The sequence below is a fragment of the Schistocerca serialis genome, chromosome 10 (genome assembly GCF_023864345.2).
Source record: "Schistocerca serialis cubense isolate TAMUIC-IGC-003099 chromosome 10, iqSchSeri2.2, whole genome shotgun sequence".
NCBI classification, from domain to species: domain Eukaryota; kingdom Metazoa; phylum Arthropoda; class Insecta; order Orthoptera; family Acrididae; genus Schistocerca; species Schistocerca serialis.
Window position 1 is genome coordinate 38,287,328 of NC_064647.1, and position 19,088 is coordinate 38,306,415.

Consider the following 19,088-nt stretch of genomic DNA (forward strand, 5'->3'; position numbering starts at 1 on the left):
TGTAGGCCTCACTTCGTCATATCAGTTACAGCCTAAAATATGTACATTTTTTACAGTTTTCAATGAATGGAAACCCACAGATGATGGCACAGAAGCGCTCAAACATGTTTGGGTAAAAAGAAAAAAAATGTGTTTGCAAGAAGGCGGAACTGATAACCTATAATTAAAACCAGAAAATGTGCGCGAAGTACTCTGACTATACCGAACCAGTATTTGAGAATTAGAGCACTTCACAAGTTACAACGAACTTAACTATGCTGTAAAACTTCTCGTGAACACTGACACGCGTTTTATATTCTTTTAGGAAGCGCAGTGGGTGTTACTGGTATGTTGTGGCTGGAGACGGCCTGTTTACTAGCAAAAATATTCATAACCTTATTATCGCCGGTATTTGTCCAGCAGGGGGAGGAGCAGCGGTATCATGCAGTTCCCGATCACCAGTCTTTGTACCAGTCCATTCACCCATTCCAGTGGCTAGGGGCTAGCGTTGCTGCATCTGGACCACAGGGTACATGGTTCGATTCTCGCTCGGGCTGAGGCTATTCTCTGCCTGGGGACTGGGTGTTTGTATTGTCCTCATCATTTCATCATCATCATCATAATCATCATCATCATTCGTGACAGTGCCACCTATTCCATTGGCTAGTGGCTAGCGTTGCTGCCTCTGAATCACGGGGTACTGGGTTCGATTACCGGCGGGGTTGAGGCTATTCTCTGCCTGGGGACGGGGTGTTGTGTTGTCGTCATCGTTTCATGATCAACATAATCATCATCATCATTCATGACAGTGGCTAGATTGGATTGTGTCAAAAAATTGGACTTTGTAAAAATTGAGACTTTGTACGGGCGCTGATGACCGCACAGTTGAGCCCCAAAAAACCAAACATCATCATTGTACCCATTCTGGCGGCCTATGTCCAGCCATTGCTAGGTCGGGCTGTGTTGTGGATGGAGTCGCCAACCCCAAAAGCGATCCAAGGCTAATGACAGCTCATCCACCAGGAGGAACCTGTGTACCTCTTCTGTCTGCGTATAGTATACGTCACACAGCGAAATGTATCATAGTTTTCAAACTGTTTGCACAGTGTGTAGCTGAATTGGAACCTGGGAAACCAGCACAATATTTAATGGATTTGGAAAACCTTGGACCAGTAGCATTGATTAAATTCCAAACCTGTCTGCAGTGTCTCACAGAGCGGAAGCACTTTGGCACTGGTGGTGGTGATCCGCTCATCAGATACTTCACGGAGGCTGTGTCGATTGATATGCGGTCTGCGAGCGGCGGGGCCCGGCGCGGCCTCCCACGTACCTGGGCGACTCGATGTCGGGCACCTGCAGGAAGTTGCTGCTCTTGGGCTTCTGCGGCGAGTGCAGCGTGGGCACGGCGCGCGCCAGGATCTCCGCCACCGGCACCTGCGGCGACCCGAACCCCGTCGAGATCCCGTACAGCATCTCCTGGAACACACTGCCCACAGCGCGCGCGTTACACTGCTGCCCTCGCCGTCTGTTCCTAAAGACTGCAAAGTAGCACAGGTCACACCAGTATTCAGGAATGCAAATAGGAGTATCCCATTGAATTATACCGACTCATATCACTGGCCTCAATTTTCAGTAGGATTTTGGAGCATATACTGTACTCGCACATTATGAATCACCTTGAAGAAAATGACTTAGATTAGAGATTAGATTAGATTAGATTAGTTTGTCGTTCCATTGATCCGTGCTGAGGAGATCCTCGTGGATGTGGAACATGTCATTTTTGTAAAAGTGAAATAACAATACTAATACTATGAATATATACAATACGTCATTTGTTTCTGTTAAAAAATTCGTCAGTGGAGTAGAAGGAGTAAGTCTTTCAGGCTCCTTTTAAACTGATCTTTATTTGTGACTAAATTTTTTATTTTTACTGGCAAATTATTGAAGATGAGTGTTCCTGAGTAGTGGACCCCTTTTTGAACTAAAGTAAGTGCTTTTAAGTCCTTGTGCAGATCATTTTTGTTCCTGGTATTGTATGTATGAACTGAGCTGTTTATTGGAAAAAGAGATATATTATTTAGGACAAATTTCATTAATGAGTAAATATACTGAGAGGCAGTAGTTAGTATACCCAGTTCTTCGAAGAGGTTTCTACAGGACGTCCGTGAATTTACTCCACAAATAATACGTATTACACTCTTTTGGACTCTAAAAACTTTTGTTTGACTTGAAGAGTTACCCCAAAATATTATACCATATGATATTATTGATACATAACCAACACGGAGCCGACCGGGTTCGCCGAGCGGTTCTAGGCACTACAGTCAGGTTCGCATCCTGCCTCGGGCGTGGATGTGTAATGTCCTTAGGTTAGTTAGGTTTAAGTAGTTCTAGGGGATCTATATAAATGACCTGGGTGACAATCTGAGCAGTTCTCTTAGGTTGTTCTCAGATGATGCTGTAATTTACCGTCTAGTAAGGTCATCCGAAGACCAATATGAGTTGGAAAGCGATTTAGAAAAGATTGCTGTATGGTGTGGTAGGTGGCAGTTGACGCTAAATAACGAAATGTGGGAGGTGATCCACATGAGTTCCAAAAGAAATCCGCTGGAATTCGATTACTCGGTAAATAGTACAATTCTCAAGGCTGTCAATTCAACTAAGTACCTGGGTGTTAAAATTACGAACAACTTCAGTTGGAAAGACCACATAGATAATATTGTGGGGAAGGCGAGCCAAAGGTTGCGTTTCATTGGCAGGACACTTAGAAAATGCAACAAGTCCACTAAAGAGACAGCTTACACTACACTCGTTCGTCCTCTGTTAGAATATTGCTGCGCGGTGTAGGATCCTTACCAGGTGGGATTGACGGAGGACATCGAAAGGGTGCAAAAAAGGGCAGCTCGTTTTGTATTATCACGTAATAGGGGAGAGAGTGTGGCAGATATGATACGCGAGTTGGGATGGAAGTCATGAAAGAAAAGACGTTTTTCGTCGCGGCGAGATTTATTTACGAAATTTCAGTCACCAACTTTCTCTTCCGAATGCGAAAATATTTTGTTGAGCCCACCTACATAGGTAGGAATGATCATCAAAATAAAATAAGAGAAATCAGAGCTCGAACAGAAAGGTTTAGGTTTTTGTTTTTCCCACGCGCTGTTCGGGAGTGGAATGATAGAGAGATAGTATGGTTCGATGAACCCTTGCCAAGCACTTAAATGTGAATTGCAGAGTAATCATGTAGATGTAGATGTAGATGTAGATGTAGATGACCTCAGAAGTTATCGTGCTCAGAGTCATTTGAACCATTTGAACCAACACGGCCGGCCGGGGTGGCCGAGCGGTTCTAGGCGCTACAGTCTGGAACTGAGCGACTGCTAGGTTTGTTAGGTTTAAGTAGTTCTAAGTTCTAGGGGACTAATGACCTCAGAATTACCATAGTGCTCAGAGCCATTTGAACCATTTGAACCAACACGGATTCAGAAAATATCGTTCTTGTGCAACGCAGTTAGCTCTTTATTCCCATGAAGCAATGAGTGCTGTTGACAAGGGATCTCAGATCGATTCCATATTCCTAGATTTTCAGAAGGCTTTTGATACCGTACCTCACAAGCGACTATTAATCAGATTACGTTCACATTTGTTGTGTGACTGGATTCGTGATTTCCTCTCAGAGATGTCACAGATCCTAGTGATAGACGGTGAATCATCGAGTAGTACAGAAGTGATACCTGGCGTTCCGCAAGGTAGTGTCATAGGTCCTCTGCTGTTCCTGATTGACATAAATGATCTAGCTGATAATCTGAGCAGCCGCCTTAGATTGTTTGCAGATGACGCTGTAATTTACCGTCTAGTAAAATCATCAAACAATTCCAATTACAAAATGATCTAGAGAGAGAATTTCTGTATGGCGCGAAAAGTAGCAGTTGGCATTGAACACAGAAAAGTGCGAGGTCATCCACATCGGTACTAAAACAAATCCGATGAATTTTGGGCATACGATAAATCGCACAAATCTAAGGGCTGTCAATTCGACTAAATACCTAGGAATTACAATTATGAGCAACTTAAATTGGAAACACCACATAGATTATATTGTGAGGAAGGCGAAACAAAGACTACGCTTTGTTGGCAGAACACTTAGAAGATGCGACAAACCCACTAAAGAGACAGCCTAGATTGCACTTGAAATTTCTGGCAGATTTAAACTGTGTGCCGGACCGAGACTCGAACTCGGGACATTTGCCTTTCGCGGGCAAGTGCTCTACCAACTCAACCACCCAAGCACGACTCACGCCCCGTCCTCACAGCTTTAATTCCGCCAGTACCTCGTCTCCTATCTTCCATTCTACATTACACTTGTCCGTCCTCTGCTGGAATATTGCTGCGCGGTGTGGGATCCTTACCAGGTAGGATTGTAGGATTGACGGAGGACATCGAAAAAGTGCAAAGAAGGGCATCTCGTTTCGTGTTATCGCGCAACAGGGGTGAGAGTGTCACTGGTGTGATACGAGAGCTGGGCTGGCAGTCGCTGAAAAAAAGGCGGTTTTCTTTGCGGCGAGATCTATTTACGAAATTTCAATCATCAACTTTCTCTTCGGAATGCGAAAATATTTTGTTGACACCAACCTACGTAGGGAGAAATGATCATCATAATAAAATAAGAGATATCAGAGCTCGAACGGAAAAATTTAGGTGCTCCTGTTGTGTTGGCTGAAGAGCCAACACCGTGTTACTAGAGGAGGCCGAAATGCACGCGTTTTAGCTCACGCAGGCTGGCGTGAGGAGGGAAGGACTATACTGACGTGAGGTCTGGAACATGACAAGGAATTAGAATTCAGGAAGCGGACGTAATTAGTTTGATACTTAACTTTAATCCATTAATGATGAACGTCGCTCTTGACGGTACATGATTCACAATATTATCTGTTCGGAAGACATATAGTAACTGAATATGGGGCCTTGCTAGGTCGTAGCAATTGACGTAGCTGAAGGCTATGCTAAACTGTCGTCTCTGCAAATGAGAGCGTCTGTAGTCAGTGAACCATCGCTCTCAAAGTCGACTGTACAACTGGGGCGAGTGCTAGGGAGTCTCTCTAGACTAGACCTGCCGTGTGGCGGAGCTCGGTCTGCAATCACTGATAGTGGCGACACGCGGGTCCGACGTATACCAACGGACCGCGGCCGATTTAAAGGCTACCACCTAGCAGTGTGGTGTCGAGAGTGAATGGTAGAGAAGTAGTATGAAAATGATTCGATGAATCCTCTGCCAGGCACTTAAGTGTGAATTGCAGAATAATCATGTAGATGTAGATGTTGATGTAGATCTACATCTAAAGCGTGCCACAGTAGGAATGCACAGATTAGTATGCGAGTCAAATGAAACTACACTGATGCGCCAAACAAACTGCCTATTGAAATGTAGAATACGGCGCTGCGGTCGGCAACGCCTATATAAGACAGCAACTGTCTGGCGCCGTTCTTGACCGTACCTTCTCCTCCTACGTGATCGCCGCTGACCTCAACATCCACAGTCGTTCCGCCGCCCAGTTACGGCAGTGGCATCGGTTCCTCTCCTCCCTTCAAGGCGACCTCATCCCCATCCCCCAGCACACCCGTCCCGAATCCAACTCCACTCCCGATGTTATCCTTTCCTCCCCTAACCTCCTTGGCCGCATAACGGTGTATGTCCTGGAGCCTATTGGTAGCGATCATCTCCCTGTCCTCCTCACCGTTTCAGAATGTAGTCGCCCCCGCCCCCACCCTCGTAATGACCCTCCCCCAAAGTACGTCCATGACTATTCCCGTGCCAACTAGAATGCCTACCGGGATACCCTCTCCATCCAGGTCGATAGTCACCCCTTCACCTAGCACCACCCTGACGATGTAACCCATGCCGCCTCCTTTCTCCAGCAGATCTTGTCTGAGGCCGTGGAGGCCCACGTCCCTACTGTCGCCATCCACCCCCACCTTCCTACCTTACCCCCACAGGCCGTCCTGCTCCTCCGTGAATCCCGCCGTCTCTACCGTGCCTTCCTCCACATGTGTGACCAGGATACTGTAACATTACGAGTCAAGACAGCTGTAACGGAATTTGAATAGCGTAAAGTTGTCGTTAAAAACGCACGCCGCGCGATTTGTTACGATTTGATCGGTCATAATAGTAGTAACATGCTTTCGAATACAATTAAAATATAACGACGATACCTGTTTAGCATTATTGGAAACAATATGTAATAAATTAATGAGTAAGGTAGCCGATCCTATAAGAAGAGGTAGAACTGGGCATATTAAGGTGTTTTGCTTTATATCGACTAAGCCGATGATACGGCGTCTTTTTTTTCCGTTTACTCTTAGAAGAAAAAAAAGAAAACAAGTAACGAAGTGCTAATTGTGCGTTGTGAAAAATATAGGGGCGAATTTTAAATAGCTACAGTGTATAATCAGACTAACAAATGGACATTCAGTTACGCGAAATAGCGGACAGCGAAGTGTGGTCATTAAATTGAGTACACCTACAGGGCGGTCAATTCCGGGATAAGTCTATTCGCATCTCACGAGGGACGCGGTATTGAGACCGTTTTTTTTTTAATTATATCACGGAGAGTGGGCTTCAATTTATAAAAAGGAGAAAAGCTGTATCATTATCATTGACTGTTGGTGTTAAGCAACCAAAACTGTTCATCAAAAGGTTTCGGTGAATGAGTGGTGAATGCGAAATGAAACTGTGAACGAAGTTATGTTAAATAAAGCAGAAGAGACAAGACAGTTTGGTCGTATCTGTTATTATTCCATAAACCGTAACATTTATTCTCGTTATACGAAGCCTTTATAGACGATCGTTATGACAATTTGCTTTGAAGGGATCTCGTTACGAGTTAAGTTTTGGGGACCTGGTCAACAGGGGATAGTTCGTAGATCTTAACTACTGCAGCTATTCTGGAATCAGGTGCTACCGTGACCGTTGTGTGTTGTCAATGGCTTAAGGTCATCATATCTCATGCTCTAAGATCGACCCGCCTTTCCTCTTGGTATAACGGTGTCTCACGGTAACCACGACAACGCCGACGGCGAAGGAAGATACAGTAGAAGTGGCGCCACAACGTGCGGCTCGATCGAGGGGGATGGCTGCATCGAGTCGAGTGTCATCCGGATTCACGAACCCTAGAGTTGGAAAATATTGTAGCAGCCAGTGAGTCTGTTCAATGAAAGAGGTATTCTTCAATAATCGCTAAAAGTGAGCGATACTACCAGGTATGATTAAAATAACTGTATAATTATAAAAAAAAGGAAGTTGAGCCTTGCGATTGCGGTAGATAAATATATATAAATACATAGTGAAAATAAGTGTATGTCTTGATAGTGAATAATCATGTCAAAACGAACGAAAAGAATACATGATAATGTGCAGTGGAGTAGAGTAATGAGAGAGAGAGGAAAGTGAAGAGGATAGGGATGATGCATCCCATGAGCTCAATGTGGGACAGGAGACATGTACAGATAATAATACAGTTATTGATTTAGAGCCATTAGGAGATTCAAATACAATGATATGTAAGGTAAGCAGCGTGGGAGAACATAAAGATCTTGAGGTTTCGGAAGTAGATCAGCAAGTTGATCCTCAAAATGGAAATATTAATCAAAAAATGTTTGATATGCTGGTATCAATAAATACTCAAATGGGTGTAATGAATGGAAGACTTGGTTCACTAGAAAAAGATAATAAGCAATTAAAACAGGACAATCAAAAGTTAAATGAAAAATTTGAGGCCAAATTTGGTTCATTAGAAGTTATAATGGATTCTTTGGAAACCAAACTGAACACCTTTGATTATAAACTGGAAAATACTAAGAAAGAATTAAAGGCGGACTGGGAGACTCAATTAAATGCGAAATTTGGAGAACTAGATGTAGAGTTTTCTAACACCTTAGAAAGGCAGTATAATAATTTCATAGGAAAACTTCATGACGTAGAAAAGAAATATGAGGTAGTTTCGAAGAGTTATGATGGCCTGTCCAATAGGATGGTTAAGTGTGAAAGCAGCTGTTTCAATGCTAGCGCACAGATAGAAGAGCTTTCGAAACAAATAGTCGAGTTTGAGTCAGATGCTCGTAAAGGGATTGACAAGTATTTAGTAGATCAAACTAAAAGACTTGACGAAGATCTAACTGAATGGATAGAAATAAAAGGAAATGAAATTGTAGACAAGGTTAAGACTACTATTGGATCCTAGCCAAATGAAAATATCAATTAGCACCTAAGTAGAAATGATGAATTAATTAAGCTCTTCACTAGCGAAATTCAGAAAATAAAAGAGAAAATAGTTGATGAGTTACCTAAATGGCAAAAGGAAACCAATCATAAATTGGCGGAGTTAGAACGAAAGTCATCACAAAATTTGTTGACAGGGGACGAACGTTCGGAGAATAGGTCGAAAAACAACCGAACATGTGATAATACAAAGTACAATTGTGGTGAAAATTTGCATTGGGAAGTTGATGATTCGGTTGGTAAAGATGATGATTCTTTTGGTCAGCGAGGATATTTGTCTTCTTTAAAGGTGGAGAACAGCATTTTTAAAAGTAGACAATTCCCAACATTCTCCCCTGAAAACCTGCATCTGAAAATCTTTATCAATAATTTCAAAAGAATATTTCCGCGTAGCTGGTCAGAACACGACCGACTTCAATTTATAGTATCCAAAATTACCGGAGAAGCCGCATTATGGGCCGCCGAAGTAAGTGAAAGTTGCCATACTTGCGCTGAGTTTGAACAACTTTTTTTGGCTAAATACTGGTCGTCGAGTAAACAAGAGAAATTAAGAAAAGAGGTTTACCAACCTGAGTATTTTAACAGTAAAAGGAGTACTTTAAGGCAATATTTTGAAAAGTACATAAATAAGACACGTTATTGGAGTGATCCAATTTCTCACAAGGAAGTGATCAGAATTTTGAAGGGAAGGTTGCCCATAAATATACGTGAAAAGTTAATAAATGTTCCTGACCACGATGTAGAACAGTTCTTGTCGGTGATTGACTCTATAGATATGATTATGGAAGACGCAAGACAAATGAGTAGTAATCAAATGTCGACTCACACTCATAGTAATACGAATAATTATAATAATAATAATTTAACGTATGATAATAATAATAACGAAAACCAGGTCAAACCCGCATCACAGGAGCGTGGACAATCTTCATCCTATGGTTGCAATAAAAACAATGATTATAATAAATATAGAAGAAATACTTACTGTGCTACAGGTAAACCTCGATATGGTGACGCGAATGTGCATAGTAGTGATATTAATAAGAGTAACAGGTACCCAAGTGATGATCCCAATTGTATTCGACCTTGGGAAGATAATTCGAAGCATAATGTTCCTCGGCAGGATGGAACAAATGTCTCGAGTCCTCATCCAGCACAAGGAGTTATACCAATGGGCGAAGGAGCCTCCAATGTGCGACGGGGTGAATACCATAACTCGGATCATACTGTACGGATTGTGGAAGTTCATGAACCCCCACCGATGACTCAACGAGATAGATTAAACTAATACCAGTCACCAAATGCCTTCCTAGGATGACTGGAAAGGAGAAGGAAGGCAGGCATCAATTTGAACTGAGAGTATTAAGGTACAATAATGATCAGGATATAAGGAATGAATTAATTGAAGCAAAACCTGAAGTTTCTAATAAATTTTGACAAATTTTACAGGCAATAATTCCAACAAGTATAAATAATGTTGATGTTGAAATATTAATTGATACTGGAGCAACTATTAGTGTCATGACGCTGGACTGTTTAAAACAGATAAGCCGAGGGGTAAAAATGCCCACTTTTCCTATCACAGGATGTACCGTGTCTGGCGCGTTCAGCGCAAAAATGCAAAAAGTTGTGAAACAGGTACGTGTCGACGTTACAATACGGGGGGCTCAAATAGAAAGTACATTCCTGGTTGTTCCTAAAATGACACTACCATGTATCTGGGGTTTGGATTTTTTATGTGAGACCGGTGCAATCATTAATTTAGAGAAAGGTGAATGTATTTTTAATTCCAATGGTAATGTTTTGACAACCACCCTGAGAAAGGGCCGAGTAATTCCAAATCAATTGTGTATGAATCTAATGGTAAAATATGTCAGTATTGGTGATGAAAATGTGTATGATATATGCCTTATTGAATGTTCTGAAGAAATGATGGATAAAATGTCATTGCAGGAAAAGGTGTTAGAATCAGAATATTTATCTGTTATCCAAAGGGATGAACTGTACTACTTGTTGGAAGCATATCAGTCAATTTTTAGTAAACGTCCGGGTATAATAAAAGACTTTGAATACCATATAAAGACGTATGCACATAAACCCTTTTGTCCTACTTCCTATTCTATCCCATGGACAAAGAAAGAAGTAGTCAGAAAGGAAATCAATAAAATGTTAGAATGGGGTATTATTGAGCCCTCAGATTCTGAATATTGTAACCCTCTTGTGGCAGTAATTAAACCCAATGGTGACATCAGATTGGTGTTGGATGCCAGAGAGATCAATAAGATCATTATACCTGTACAAACGCGACCGGAGAACCTAGAAGAGTTAGTACAAAAGTTTTATGGTGCCCACTTCTTAACCTCTTTGGATATGCGTAGTTCATATTGGCAAACTAGAATATCGAAAGAATCTAGAAAATATACTGCATTCGTTTTTCTGGGCCGAAGTTACCAATTTACTGTCATGCCATTTGGGTTGAAAATAAGTGGTGGTGTTTTCATATTGGCATTAGATACCGTACTGGGCAGAGACCTTTTGAATGAAGTTACTTTATATGTGGATGATTTGCTAATTGCTTCTGAAACTTGGGAGGAACATTTGGACTTATTAAGAAGAGTTTTTGCGAAATTTTTGGAATACGGAGTTACTGTAAATTTGAGAAAATCCAAGTTTGTTCATAACCAATTGAAATTTCTTGTACATATAATCACTCCTGAAGGGATAAAACAAAATCCTAAAAAGATGGATGCGATTAACAGATGTGCTTATCCAAAGAATAGAACGGAATTAAAGTCATTTATCGGCTTAGTTTCATTTTTTCGACGATTTTTACCCAATCAGTTAGGAAGCCAAGACTGTTTGTTACGGCTGTTAAGAAAAAATGTCATGTGGGAGTGGAATTCCGAATGCATGCAAGCTTTTGATAACATCCGCAATGCTTTGACAAATGCTCCACTGTTACATCATCCGAGACTTGATCAAGATTTTTATATTGCTGCGGATGCTTCTGAAACAGGATTGGGTGCCACTCTTTTCCAGATGGACAATCCAGAAGATATCAGTACCATCAAGATAATTGGGTTTGCCAGCAGAACACTCTATAGCTGTGAACGTGCATATTGTACTACTGAATTGGAAGTACTGGCCGTGGTCTGGTCCCTTAGAAAGTTTCGTTATTTTGTATATGGAAAGAAGATCATTGTATTCTGCGACCACAAAGCTTTATCTTTTATTTTAACAGGAAGGACGTTCCATTCACGTTTAACCCGGTGGGCCTTGCTACTGCAAGAATATGATATTACGCTCAAATACATCAGAGGGAAAGACAACATCATAGCCGATGCTCTTTCAAGACTACCGAAAAGAAAGAATGACTACGAGTGTGAAGAACGGACTATTGACTTTAAAGTCATGAATTTATCAAGGCAATATTGTGAGAGGCAGATTTCACAGCTATCTCGAAGTCTTCCACAACTGCAAGAAGATGATAAGTTGTGGAAAGCCATTAGGCATGCTGTTGAAAGCAAAACGCTAAGTCACTCTCAAGAACAGTATCAATTAAAATCCGGAATATTGTATCGGAGGAAGGATGAAGAAGATGTTTGGAAAGTTTGTGTTCCAACTAAATATTTAGAATCACTAGTATGGTACACTCACTTGAATTGGGGTCATTTTGGTTCCGCTAAATGTACAGCCAAAATAGCACAATACTGCTATCATCCAAATTTGGGACGTATAGCTACAAATATTATTAAGAAGTGCAAAATATGTCAGAAGGCGAAACCCATAAACTATTGTCGGAAGATAGAATTACATCCTATCATCCCACAACAACCTTTAATGTTGGTGTCATGTGATGTCTGTGGGCCATGTCCCATGACACGTGGACGGTTCAAATATGTGTTGGCTTTCTATGATCTCTTTTCAAAATATGTGAAATTATATCCTTTGAAAAATCTCCACGTTCGACCCACGTTACGCAAATTTATCAACAACTATATAACTGAGCTTGGCAAACCTATAATGATTTTGACAGACAACGCTGCTTATTATACAAGCAAAGTATGGAGAGACACTATGAAAGAACAAGGAATCCAGCACATTTACATCTCAAGATTTTACCTTTGTGGAAATCCGGTTGAAAGAATCTTCTGAGACTTGAACCGATTTTTACGGACATACATACCCAAACAACATTATAAATGTATCGATTGGATTTATGAACTTGAGAAAGTGTATAATGACTTACCACACTTATCGACAGGTTATTCACCTAACCAAATAGTATTTGGTGAAAGTATTGTGCCAGAATGGATGAAGAAATTACCTGCGATAGAACAAAAGATTACCAAGAAAGAAGATATGGTGAAGAAGGTCTACGAAAACCTGAAGCATCAAGCACAATTGAGAAAAACCCGTTTTGATAAAAATGTGAAGAAAGTAGTCACATATGATGTAAGGGAAGAAATTTTATTGAGAAATCACCCAAAAGCATCAACCAGGAAAAGACTGAATAAGAAATGGCAATATTTATAGACAGGTCCATACAAAACAATGAAAATACCTCATGAAGGGAGCTACCTCCTGGCAGATTGTGATACTGATGTAATTAAAGGCTTGTTCCCTCACATAGACCCGAAGAAGTATTATCAATAATGAGCAAAATATAGATTCAAGAAACACTGAATGATACCAAGACTACACTCAGTGGACTAAATAAAAGCACCAGTGGATAAAAACGTACTTATACTAACTTACAAAGAAAATTAAAGAATGTACCGACGATTTCCATGAGATACCTTCTTGGTATCAGCAACAATGACAACGCTGAAATACGATTTATCCTCTCACCGAACAGCGAGGATGGATGATTTAAAAGTGGAATTAAGAGGAAAAGAAAAGGACCAAATCCTCTCTGGTTAAACAAGTGGCCTGATAAGGGTTTTGGCCTAGGATGCCAATCGTCGAACCCGGCTGTGACCCCTGCCTTGCACAGTCGGTTGAAGAACTGAGGGCTTCATCCAAGAAAAAAAATGTGGTGTGAATATGAAGTGATTAGTGCGAAGTGTTTCTAAGACAACCTATAAACAAATGTGGAATTTAGTTAAGGGCATTTTGTCTAGGCCCATTAACACAACTTAAATATTGTAGAATGTATGTACTGACTTGTTGAGTGAATCTGAGTCTGAGTGTATTCGCCGAAACAAATACCATCTCCTGTCACAGTATACAAAAAAAAAATTAGCCTGTTCTGTCTGGAATCCTCTTCAAGACATCACAGTCTGGGGGGCCGTGTAACATTACGAGTCAAGACAGCTGTAACGGAACTTGAATAGCGTAAAGTTATCGTTAAAAACGCACGCCGCGCGATTTGTTACGATTTGGTTGGTCATAATATTAGTAAAATGCTTTCGAATACAATTAAAATATAACGACGATACCTGTTTAGCGTTATTGGAAATAATATGTAATAAATTAATGAGTAAGGTAGCCGATCCTATAAGAAGAGGTAGAATTGGGCATATTAAGGTGTTTTGCTTTATATCGACTAAGCCGATGATACGGCGTCTTTTTTTTCCGTTTACTCTTAGAAGAAAAAAAAGAAAACAAGTAACGAAGTGCTAATTGTGCGTTGTGAAAAATATAGGGGCGAATTTTAAATAGCTACAGTGTATAATCAGACTAACAAATGGACATTCAGTTACGCGAAATAGCGGACAGCGAAGTGTGGTCATTAAATTGAGTACACCTACAGGGCGGTCAATTCCGGGATAAGTCTATTCGCATATCACGAGGGACGCGGTATTGACCGTTTTTTTTTAATTATATCACGGAGAGCAGGCTTCAATTTATAAAAAGGAGAAAAGCTGTATCATTATCATTGACTGTTGGTGTTAAGCAACCAAAACTGTTCATCAAAGGGTTTCGGTGAATGAGTGGTGAATGCGAAATGAAACTGTGAACGAAGTTATGTTAAATAAAGCAGAAGAGACAAGACAGTTTGGTCGTATCTGTTATTATTCCATAAACCGTAACATTTATTCTCGTTGTACGAAGCCTTTATAGACGATCGTTATGACAATTTGCTTTGAAGGGATCTCGTTACGAGTTAAGTTTTGGGAACCTGGTCAACAGGGGATAGTTCGTAGATCTTAACTACTGCAGCTATTCTGGAATCAGGTGCTACTGTGACCGTTGTGTGTTGTCAATGGCTTAAGGTCATCATATCTCATGCTCTAAGATCGACCTGCCTTTCCTCTTGGTATAACGGTGTCTCACGGTAACCACGACAACGCCGACGGCGAAGGAAGATACAGTAGAACACACTCCGACGCCACCGGCAATTCCAGCAACACATCTGAAATTTGCTTGCGGCTAAGAAACGCCGGGACTGGCGACAGACATGCACCCGTTTAAATGCTACCCTACCTATAATCTCGTCCAAGTTCTGGTCAGCCTTCCGTCGCCTTACTGGAACTAAACCCTCCCCCTACTATCCTCTTCTTCATGATGATCACCCCTTCCCTGACACCCTTAGTAAGGCAAATCACTTTTTCCTCTCACCTCTCCGATGTCTTTTCCATCCCCGACGATCCCCAGTTCGGTTACTCCCTCTTCCCAGATGTCCGCGATCAAACTGACACCTCTTCCCCTCCCCTCGCTCCTGGCTTCCAGTACTTGGACAACATTACACACACGGAACTCAATGGCCCTATCACTACACAGGATCTCATTGATACACTCCGCACAAAACGCAACACCGCTCCTGGTCACGATCGTGCCACCTACCGTCACCTTCGTGAAGCTCGTGTCTCTTTCCTCTCCACCCTGGCCAGGCTCTACAATGTAGTCCTGTCCACCGGTTACTACCCCGACCAGTGGAAAACCTCCCATATCCTGATGTTCCTTAAACCTGGTAAACAGCCATCCGCCATCTCCTCCTACCGCCCCATCAGCCTTACCTCAGTCTTCAGCAAGATCCTGGAATCTAACCTCACCCGCTGCATCCACCAGCATCTCCGCCAGCAACGTCTCCTTCCCGTTACCCAGTGTGGCTTTCGGCCATCCTTCTCTTCCGACGACCTTCTCCTTCGCCTCACTCATCTCCTTTCCGAACAGCTTAATTCCCGTCGCTCCGCAATCTTCCTCTCCCTGGACCTCGAACGTGCTTATGACCGTGTATGGCATTCCGGTCTCCTCTTCAAGCTCCAAACCTTCGCCCTTCCCATTACCTATGCCCGCCTGATCGGCTCCTTTCTCTCCCACCGTCCTTCCTACGTCACCGTCCATAACACGGATTCCTACACCTTTTTTCCCTCCACCGGTGTGCACCAAGGCTCCGTCCTCTCTCCCCTTCTGTACCTTTTATATACGACGGACATGCCGCCGCCGTCACCCCCCGTCCACCTTCTCCAGTTTGCCGATGACACCGCCTTCCTTGCCCTTGCCCCCACCCTGCAGCGCTCCCAACACCTACTCCAATCCCATCTTGACCGGTTCACCGCTTGGTGCCACCAATGGTTGCTCAAGGTCAATTCCTCCAAAACCCAGACGATCATTGTAGGCAAAACCACCCCTTCCTTCCGCCTCCTTGATTTCTATCTCACCATCTATGACCGTCCTATCGGCCTCACCCCCACCCTTAAGTACCTTGGCGTCACCCTCGACCGTCGACTCTCCTGGACCGCCCATCTCCAGACAATCCAAGCCAAGGCACGCTCCCGTCTCCTCAAGCTCCTTTCCGGCCGTACGTGGGGTCTGGACCCCTCCACCATAATCCATACCTATAAATCCCTCATCCGCCCTATCCTTTGTTACGCCCATCCGACCTGGATCTCCACCCCCCCCCCCTACCTTTTATAAATCCCTTCAAATCCTTGAACGGTATGCTCTCTGCCTCGCCTATCGCATCTGTCTCCCCTCCCCAACGCGGATCCTGTACGATCTCATTCCGTTCCCCCACCTCTTCCTTTTACTTGAAAGGATACGGATCCTGTACACCTCCCATAAACTCGATCCTCCTCACCCACTTTTCTCGCCCATCCTCTCTCACCCCCGCCCGCTGACACGCCTGTATTCCCACATCCCACACGGTCTCCATCTCTCCACCCTCCTTACCATCTCCCAAGGTGGCATCCGCCAGCTCCCTCTCCCTGATGATGCCCTCCTCCCCTCCATCTACCCCTCCTACCAACTTTGATCTTCACTCCCTCTTCCTGTGTTTGATCCATTGGGCACCCTCCCACCCTTCTCACCCTCTTCCCTCCCTCCTCCGTTTCTCCTCACTCCTCCTCTGGGCTTCCCCTCCCCTGTCCCTCTCCTCCTCCCCCCATCTCCTAAGCTATTGGCATCCTTGTTCTCCCCTCTCCCCCACCTCAACCTTCTTCCCATCTTGGCAGGTCCCCAGACTCGCACACGCTAAGTGGACATTCGCGCGCCAGAGATCATCGCCATCAGTGTCTCGTGTGTGCCGTCGTGTTTAGTGTTCAGTGTTCACCGTCACACTCCATCGTTCACCTGTGCCATCGCCATCTTCCGTGTTTGTGCCTCGTGTCAACAGTTTGCAGTGTGGATTATCGTCGAGTGTGAACGGCTCCATGTTTGTCTTTATGTGTCTACTGTTTTATTGCCCACCGTTCTGTAACTTATGTGTATTCTTTCTGTTTTTTCTCGTTGTGTATTCTATGGCTGAAGAGCAGTGTATAATGCTGCTGGCAGCCTGCCTGTTGTACAGGTTTCAAAATAACAGTAAAGGAAAAAAATGGCGCCGTTGTTAGATTGGTTACTGCTGCTACAAGATTTAAGTGAGTTTGAATGTGGTGTTATACTCGGCGCACGAGCGATGGGACACTGCATCTCCGAGATAGATGAAGTAGGGATTTTCCTGTACGACTATTTCACGAGCGTACCGTGAATATCAGGAATCCGGTAAAACATCAAATCTCCGATATCGCTGCGATCGGGAAAAGATCCTGCAAGTACGGGACCAACGACTACTGAAGAGAATCGTTCAACTGACAGAAGTGCAACCCTTCCGCAAATTACTCCACATTTCAGTGCTGGGCCATCAAAAGGTGTCAACATGCGAACCACTCAAAAAAAACATCATCGATATAGGCTTTTAGGAGCTGAAGACCCATTCGTGTACGCTTGATGACTGTACGACATGACTGCCAAGCGTGAGCCCGTCAACGACCTTGAACTGTTGCTAACTGGAAACATGTTGCCTTGTCAGACGAGACTCGTTTCAAATTGTATCGAGCAGATGGACGTGTACGGGTATGGAGACAGCCTCATCAATCCATGGAGCCTGCAGTCATCAAGGGACTGTTCAAGCTGGTGGAGGCTCTGTAATGGTGTGGGACGTGTACAGTTGGACTGATAAGTGACACCTAATACGTCTAGATACGACTCTGAGAGGTGACACGTAAGTAAGAATACTGTCTGCATCCATTCATGCCCATTGCGCACTCCGACGGACTTCGGCAATTCCAGCAGGACAGTGCGATAACCTGCACGTCTAGAATTGCTACAAATTGGCTCCAGTAACATTCTTTTGAGCTTAAACACTTTCGCTGGCCACCATACTTTCCAGACATGAACATTATTCAACATATCTGGGATGCTTTTCAACGTGCTGTACAGAAGATATCTCCACCCCTCATTTTCTTACGGATCTATGAGACGCCCTGCAGGATTCATGGCGTCAGTTCCCTCCAGCATTACTTCAGACATTAGTCGAGTCCATGTCACATCATGTTGCAGGACTCTACACGATATTACGCATGTGTAACAGTTTCTTTGGCTCTTCAGTGTATATGGTTCCAGAGACTTTTTCAAGTATCAGACACCTGTGGTGTATAAATGCAGGCTGAAGCAACGAATGAAGATTTGAACCAAAGCCGGGTCTCCTGCTCGCTACACTCCCTTGGCACAATGGCTTTGCACAACTGCGGTTGGTTGGTTTATTCGGGGGAGGGGATCAAACAGTGGGGTCACCAGTTCTGTCGAATTAGGGAAGGATGGGGAAGGAAGTCAGCCATGCCCTTTCAAAGGAACCATCCCGCCATTTCCCTGAAGTGATTTAGGGAAGTCATAGAAAACCTAAATCAGGATGACTGGGCGTGGGTTTGAACCGTCTTTCTTCCGAATGCGAGTCCAGTATGCTAACCACTGCGCCACCTCGCTCGGAACATAACTGCGTAGACTACCCCAGCACGCTTCCCTACTCGATTCAAATTCCCATTTAAACCTCAGTCCACCTGGTATTCCCCCTGAACTATACGGAGCATCCTCTCAGAAACACAGGCATACACGCTTCAATCAAATGAAACTATATGGTTCCAGAGACATTTTCAAGTCTCAAACGTCAATGATGCCCCATTTCGTTGGGTGCTGAGGTGCTATGCCGGTACAGGTGGAGTGCCTCTGCAATTCTGTTTGCTTTTAGGATGAACACCAAGTGGGTGAATGGAAATTTGGATTGAGGTGGGAGGCGTGCTAGGGTGGTTCGTGCAGTTGTGCCAGGGTGGTGTAGTTGTTAGCACATTTTCCTAGTGAGCGGAAAACCAGGATTAGAAGAATCCCAGCCTCGGTTCAAATTTTCAGTCGGCTCTTTAGCATGTGATTCTTCAGCTCCATCTGGCGTATTTCATAAGGAAACAGTTCAACCGTGAACGGTCAGATTTTAGTATCCAACGATGTTTTGTTCAAAGGAAACCTCAGACTATGGAAATCCGTGGTCTATCGTATCGCCTGCCAATGTGCCAAGACATATACGAGGTGAGGCAGTTAAAACTCTTTTTAGATATATCTGGAAAACTACAAACCGTATTTA

General features: G+C 43.3%; 1 protein-coding gene across 1 annotated transcript in view; it reads right to left on the minus strand.

The window, feature by feature from the left end:
* Positions 1–19,088, minus strand: part of LOC126425212 (uncharacterized) — a 194,479-nt gene that overhangs the window by 94,972 nt on the left and 80,419 nt on the right. The window contains exon 2 of the mRNA XM_050088167.1: positions 1,310–1,504. Coding sequence (XP_049944124.1) covers positions 1,310–1,504 — 195 coding nt within the window. The remainder of the gene's footprint in view (positions 1–1,309; positions 1,505–19,088) is intronic.